Raw genomic sequence first — 6,458 nt, 5'->3', positions numbered from 1 at the left:
ATGCGGTTCTTGAAGTGGCTGAAGAGGTGTTTCTGCTGCTGCTCAAGTTGCGGACGGAAGAAGAGGAGGAAGGAGGACAAGCACACCGGAGATTCGTTTAGTAAGTTATAGGACAGGACTGCACTGAAGGTTAGAAAGTGAGACAGGTGGAAACTGCAACTAAATGTTGTGGCGCGGAATTCCCCAGTTCCAGGTGCCAGCCAGCCATGCTCTCTCCCAGGATATCTCATTCCATTCTCCATCAGCTAGGGTGACCCTATGAAAAGGAGGACAGGGCTCCTGTATCTTTAACAGTTGTATTGAAATAGGAATTTCAGAACAACAGTTAAAGCGGCAGGTGCCCTGCCCTCTTTTAAAACTGGTCACAGTATAGCTGCAGTATAGCTCCTGCAGCTTTCACTGTTGTGATGAAGAGGACTTTTCACCAGGTTCTCCATATATACAAATGACACCTGCTGAAATTCCCTTTTCTATGCAACTGTTACAGATACAGGAGCCCTGTCCTCCTTTTCATACGGTCATCGGCCCACTCCGGTTTTCCATTCCTAACCACCCAACACTCAGCATTATGTGCCCACTGAGCATGCTCAGTCCTTTCTGGGCTGGTTTTGGTTCCTTCCTGTTTTGTCCCCCTTTAACAGTGTGTGTGTGTGTGTGTGTGTGAGTGTGAGAGAGAGAGAGAGAGAGAGAGAGAGAGAGAGAGAGAGAGAGAGAGAGAGAGAGAGATGGCCCCATTTGAGCTACATAATGATTGGCATTTGGAGAATGTTACTAGTAGCATATATGACCGTTTCCAGCATACTCTAGCAAGCCTTCTTCTTATGGCTGCATGGAAGAGCCATACAGAATATTGTCTCTGAAAATAGAAAGCTGGGTGAGAGGAAGTGGGGGGGAATAGCTGCCGGCACCCACATCGAGGGACCTCCACACTGAGGTTTCTCACCCATCCTTTTCCCCCTCCAGCAGGCCCAGGCCCCAGTGGCCAAGAGAAGAGCCAACTGGAAAGAAGGTGAGAAAGACAGCGGGGGGGTTGTGGGCGTGCACGATTCTGCCCCCCCTCCCTCCGGCCTTGGAGTGCCGGGATTTCTCCAGGCATTCCCGAGTCCTGGCCTCTTTTACAGATCTCAGAGGACTGCCCTCAACATCCAGGACTTCGATTTCCTGGCAGTCCTGGGGCAAGGAGGTTTCGGGAAGGTAAGTGAGCCAGAGTGCAGAGGAGCAGCTTTCCGGTGGGGGTGGAAGGCAGGCTGGGGCTGAGACCTCCCCTCTCTTTCAGGTCTTCCTGGCGGAATACAGGCCCAGGAAGACGCTGCTGGCCGTGAAGACCCTGAGGAAGGCAGCAGTGCAAGACATCAGGCGGTAAGTGGGAAGGGCCTCCCTGCCTTGTGAACAAGGTCCTCCTGAGGAGGAGGAGGAGGTGCTTTGGACAAGCCCAGCCGGGTCCCAGGCGGGGGCTGTGGGCGCTGGGCGGGTGCCTTGCTGGCTCCCCGCTCGAGGTTCCCCCGTGAACCGTCCCCTTGGCTCCTGGCGCTTGGGAGCCCAGGTCCCTGCCCAGCACAGCCTCCCTGCTCATTCCTTCTCCTCTCCTTCCTTCCTTTGGCTTTGCAGGCTGGAAACAGAGAAGCGGGTGCTGGAGGGCAACACGCAGCGGAAGCACCCCTTTGTCATCCACCTCTTTGGGTGCTTCCAGACTGCCACCCACGTTGCCATGGCGGTAGAGTACGCGCCCGGAGGAGACCTGCGGCACTACCGCCAGAAGAAGAAGAGGAAGCCTTTCAAGGAGCCCTGGGTCAGGTGAGGGTCTCGGGAGCCCTCCATGCCGTGACAGGGGTTGGCAGGCAAGCTGCCCCTGGCCTCGGTGGCCACGTAGAGCCATCCTGGCTCGTAGCCACGGCTCAGCGGATGCGGTCCCCACAGCAAGACAGGGCCTGAATTTCTCCCCGTCTTTTTTTGGATAGGTTCTGTGTCGGCTGCATCACGCTTGGCCTGGAACATCTCCATTCTTCCAACATCATTTACAGGTAGGGTATCTGTCAGAATGACATCGTCAGAGGAGGGTGAGGGAAACACTGGGTATTTGTCATGGGATTCTGCCTAGATAGGAGCAATGCTGATCATTCCTCGAAGGAAGGATGATCTGGATTCCTCTCGTGTCCTGGCTTTCAAATGGTGCTCTGAGGCACCGTGGAATCCCCTAGCGAGATCCCGAACGGGGATCAAGCTTCCTTAAAGGGCTGCTTCTCCAGGAGTACTTCTCGCCCTCCGCGCTGCACAGCTGTGCCTAGCCAGCACCCCCACTGAACTGAGGATCGGGCCCTCTGCAGCCTCTGCCACCGTCCTCTGCAATGTTCGGAGGTTCCCTGGAAGACAGGCCGGATTGCCACAGCAGGCAGATATTTAGACGGAAAGGGCAGGAAGTTAGAACCCCACTGCCTTCGGGTTTCTGCACTGCTTGCAGGCAAGGTGCTGTAACCATCGGGCAACATCCAACATAAGAGTCAACCCATTGAAATCAATGGGACGTAAGTCGGACATGACTGACTTAAAGTTCCATTCATTTCAATCGGTCTACTCTAAGTAGGACTTAGGCTGGATTTTGCCTTTATGTTTGCCGGGTCTCTGTCTGTTTCCCTACCGCTGCTCCAAGCAGCATCGCGAACTCCTTTGTGGACCCTGGAAGGCTGCAGGGACGCTCCCTGTCATTGCTCCATGGCAATATCCTCTTCTTACGATGAGCTTCAAGGCTGTCTTTGCCCAGGGCCTTCAGGGTGTCCCAGACAAGCTAGCCTAAGGGGTGGATCAACGGGGAGCTTCCCTCTGGGAGACCTCCCACTCACTGCAGTCTCATCCTGTCTGTGGCTCAGGGACCTGAAGCTGGACAACCTCGTCATCAATCGGGACGGCTACATTAAGATCACGGACTTTGGCCTCTGCAAAGAAGGTAATGGCAACCGGATGGCGTATGTGGGAGGCCCTTGATCCTGGGGCAGAGCTCAGGCGCTGGCTGGCTGGAGCAGGGGGGGCAAAGGGACGCTTTCTGTTAGTAACACCCTGCCCTCATTTATTCCAGGCATCGGCTACGGGGACAGGGCTTTGAGTCGCTGTGGCACCCCTGAAACCATCGCCCCCGAGATCGTCAACCGCAAGCCGTACACCAGATCCGTCGACTGGTGGAGCCTCGGGGTTGTCATCTACCAGCTGTTCACCGGAAAGGTAAGCACAGGAGCAGGGGCTGAGCCGTGAAAGAAAGGAAACGGCCCGGGAGTTTAGGGGAAGAACCCTCCGCCGCCAGGAGGAGTGGGGCAAACCTTCCCACCCAGCCCCCTTTTCCTCTTTCAATGCATCTCCTTGGGACTCTTGGGTTCACCTACACGGCACGGATTCCAGGAAGCCTGTCGTTCAGCCCAAGCAGAGAGCCTGAAGTCACCGGGACGAACAGTTTGCCTTTCAGGGCTAATAAGAGACGGATTTCCAGGCTGGTAGCTGAGGGTGACCTTGGTCCCAGGTCCCAGGCGGGTGAATCGAGAGTTTTGTGACTTCCCTTCCCTGGCTGACCCTTTGCGTTTCCTCTCCTGCATTTCAGAACCCGTTTGATGGAGACAACCTGAGACTGCTGGCCAACATCATCACAGCCCCTGTGAAATATCCAGCAGCTCTGTCGGAGGAAGCCGTTTCCATCATGTCCCAGGTGAGAGGATGAGGAATTCATCCTTGCCACGTACTAATTGATGGTGGGCTGTCCAATCCTGGGCCGGGGCCTCCGAGGTGAGCAATGCAGCCCCCACAGCACATCCTGAGCGGGTCGTCCAGCCTGGCTTTCGGTGGGCCGCTGCCTTCGGTGGGCGGCCGGGCAGCCGATCCTGATTGTGCCCGTACTGTTTTCTAGCTAATGCAGAAGAACCCCCAAGCTAGATTGGGCAGCGGAAAGCGTGATGCGGCTGACGTCAAGGGCCACCTCTTCTTCCAGGTATGTACGTGGTCAGGGGTGAGGAGCGGAGCAGCATTTCCCCGCCGCTCTGAAGTCCTCTGCTTCCCCAGGAACCCGACGGCCTACGTGGGGCTTCCTGCCCCTCCCCTTCCTTCTCTCCCCCCCCCCCCCACCTCCCTGCCTTCCTCCGTTGCTGGGAGCACACGGTGAGAAGGCGTGGTCTCTGTTTTGGGCCTTGGTGGGTTGTGGGCCTGGGAAATTTTCTGTGGGGTGTCCATGCTGGTTGCTTCAGCGAAGAAGTCACTGGCCTGGCCACCGGGCTTGTTTCCAGGAGTTCGCGTGGGAAGACCTGCTCCAGCGACGGATGACATCTCCCTTCGGCCCCGTGGAAAAACAACACCGGCTTGACCCGAAGTCCGTCCGTGACATCTCCCTTCTCAGCTCAAGTGCTGCAGATGCCTTGGAGATGCACTTCGAAGGGTTCAGCTGCATAGCTGAGGGGGCTCTCTCCATCAGCCCCAGCAGGTCAGTGTCCTTCGTCCCAGAGGTCATTCCTGCTGGGTGGCCCAGTCTGCCCAGGGAGACGACCCACGCCGTCCAGGGCCCGGCCTCTCCCTGCGATTGGCACCCTGCGGTCCCAAAGCCGGAGACAGGAAGGCCCTCTGAGGCTAGGAGGGTCCGGGAGCCCTTGCAAAGCCTGGGTGACCTTTTCAGGCTCAGCTTCTCTGCAAGAGGGAGAAGGTCTTGTGAACCCGTCCTTCGTTTTGTGTTTCCAGGGAGAGCAGTGGCCAGTGCCAAAGAACACCTGCCAGTGCGTGCTGCGAGGAGGAGGAGGAGGAGGAGGAGGAGGAGGAGGAGGAGGTGTGGGAGGAGGCCTCTGCCTCCAGCGAAAGCCCAGCTTCCCCCGGCCAGCTTCCACCTCTGGCGCCACCGTCCGCTAGCCAGCCTCCATCTCTGGCTCCATCTTCTGTTGGCCAGTTCCCACCTGCGGCTTCACCTCCTCCCAGCCGGCCGCCATCTCCGGCTTCAAGCACCGGGGCCGCTCCATCCCTGCTTGAGCCCTCAGCCCTCAGCTGCAGCCTCTGGACGGACCCGGAGAGGAGGACGGACTGCGCCGTGGCCCGAGCAGCTAGCCTGCCAAACATGTACGGCTCCCCGTCCCCTTCCCCAGGGAAAGGGCTGAGATGGGTTCTGGCCGCTTCGGCGGAAATGGAAGCCAGGGGCCCTGATGCACGTTTGCTCTCCTTGCAGCTGCGGTCACCAGCAGGACTCCTCTTTGTCCCTTCCACGCGGCTCTTCAAGGTGCCAAACAACGGTACGCTTTCCTCTTTCCTCTCCCTTTAGGGGAGGACACGTCGTCCCTCCTTCGCAGTCCCGTGAGGGCACAGGCTGAGCTCTGGCCAGGAAGGGCCCCTCAGCCCAGTGCGGGTCTCAGCAGTCCCTCGTGCCCAGGGGGGCCTCAGGGAGGAGCGGGTGGGATGGCAGCCTTGTCTTGGCGGAGGGGCTCATGCTTTCTGGCGCCTTCTCTTTGCAGTGAGATGTCTCCAGACCGGGTGGAGGAAGACCGAAGAAACGTAAGTCCTCTCCCACGCCCGTGTGGAGCACCACTGATGCCTTCCAGTGGAAAGGTGTGGGGTTTGAGGCCTCCACGGCGACGCTCCGGGATGCAGCCCCCTCCGTGACCCCCTGGGCTGGGCTGGGCCCCCTCCCTCTTCCCCTCCCCTCCTGTCCCTTGCCGAGACTCAGCTGTGCTTCTTCCTTCCCTCCCTCCCTCCCTCCCTCCCTCCTCCTGTCTGGGCCATCTCCCGGCTGCTCGGAGTTGGTCCTGCGGGTGGCAGGTGAGGACAGAACCAGGTAGCAGTGGCAGCAGCGCAAGCCACGGAAGCAGGCACAGGTAAGGGGGCAAGAGGGGCCCGAGGAGAAGGCCCTCAAGGGAGGGGACCCGCTCCCTGCCAAGCACTTGGTTGGGCTCTGGGAAGTTGGCTTGGAGCACTTGGGGCCACAGGGCTAGAGAGAGGGGGCGGAAGAAAGAGGGACACGTAAGGACCCCCAGGAGGAATCCGGGGGGGGGGGAGGACTTCTTGGAGGACCCATGAAGTTCCCGGTGGCCTGGAGTGGGGACACTTTGCGCCCTCCGCCCGCAGCACATGCAGCAGTTCAGCTGCCAGGCCTCACTGGTCGGTTTTTCATGGTTCTTAGAGGGATTTCACCAAGCGAAGCAGGCAGCCTCTGAAACGGGAAGCAGCAGCAGCAGATGACGGGAACGATGGATATCCGGGACAGCCAGGAACGTGAAGAGGACCTGAAGGAACACGCAGAACGGCTCTTTTCAAGGCACCAGCAGGTACTACAGGGCATGAGATTTTGGGGAGGGGTAGAAAGGCGGAGCAGTGGGAGAAACACGGGCGGGACAAGACGTGTATCCTGACGGTAGTAGCCTATCCGTCATTCTTTGGTTGGGGGAGGGGACCCTGGGAAAGAAAGGGGCTGCCAGTCGGGAAAGTCTTCCCCCCTCCCAGTTCCGTAAAAA

General features: G+C 58.6%; 1 protein-coding gene across 1 annotated transcript; it reads left to right on the top strand.

Annotated features, from left to right (window-relative positions):
- Positions 1 to 5,272, top strand: LOC134400142 (serine/threonine-protein kinase N1-like). The gene is made up of 12 exons (XM_063128430.1): positions 1 to 100; positions 964 to 1,009; positions 1,122 to 1,194; positions 1,277 to 1,359; positions 1,609 to 1,794; positions 1,959 to 2,021; positions 2,865 to 2,941; positions 3,071 to 3,213; positions 3,584 to 3,688; positions 3,887 to 3,967; positions 4,260 to 4,453; positions 4,870 to 5,272. Exons 1-12 carry the CDS (start codon positions 1 to 3, stop codon positions 5,270 to 5,272), a joined length of 1,554 nt encoding a protein of 517 aa, XP_062984500.1.
- Positions 5,273 to 6,458: the final 1,186 nt, after the last annotated feature.

This window comes from Elgaria multicarinata, chromosome 6 (genome assembly GCF_023053635.1).
Source record: "Elgaria multicarinata webbii isolate HBS135686 ecotype San Diego chromosome 6, rElgMul1.1.pri, whole genome shotgun sequence".
Taxonomy (NCBI): Eukaryota; Metazoa; Chordata; class Lepidosauria; order Squamata; family Anguidae; genus Elgaria; species Elgaria multicarinata.
This window is presented reverse-complemented; position numbering and strand designations above follow the sequence as displayed.

Coding starts and splice junctions, on each gene's coding strand:
- LOC134400142 (XM_063128430.1), top strand. CDS start 1: ATGCGGTTCTTGAAGTGGCTGAAGAGGTGTTTCTGCTGCTGCTCAAGT. Junction 1,195..1,276: donor GGCAAGGAGGTTTCGGGAAG/GTAAGTGAGCCA, acceptor CCTCTCTTTCAG/GTCTTCCTGGCGGAATACAG. Junction 2,022..2,864: donor TCTTCCAACATCATTTACAG/GTAGGGTATCTG, acceptor TCTGTGGCTCAG/GGACCTGAAGCTGGACAACC.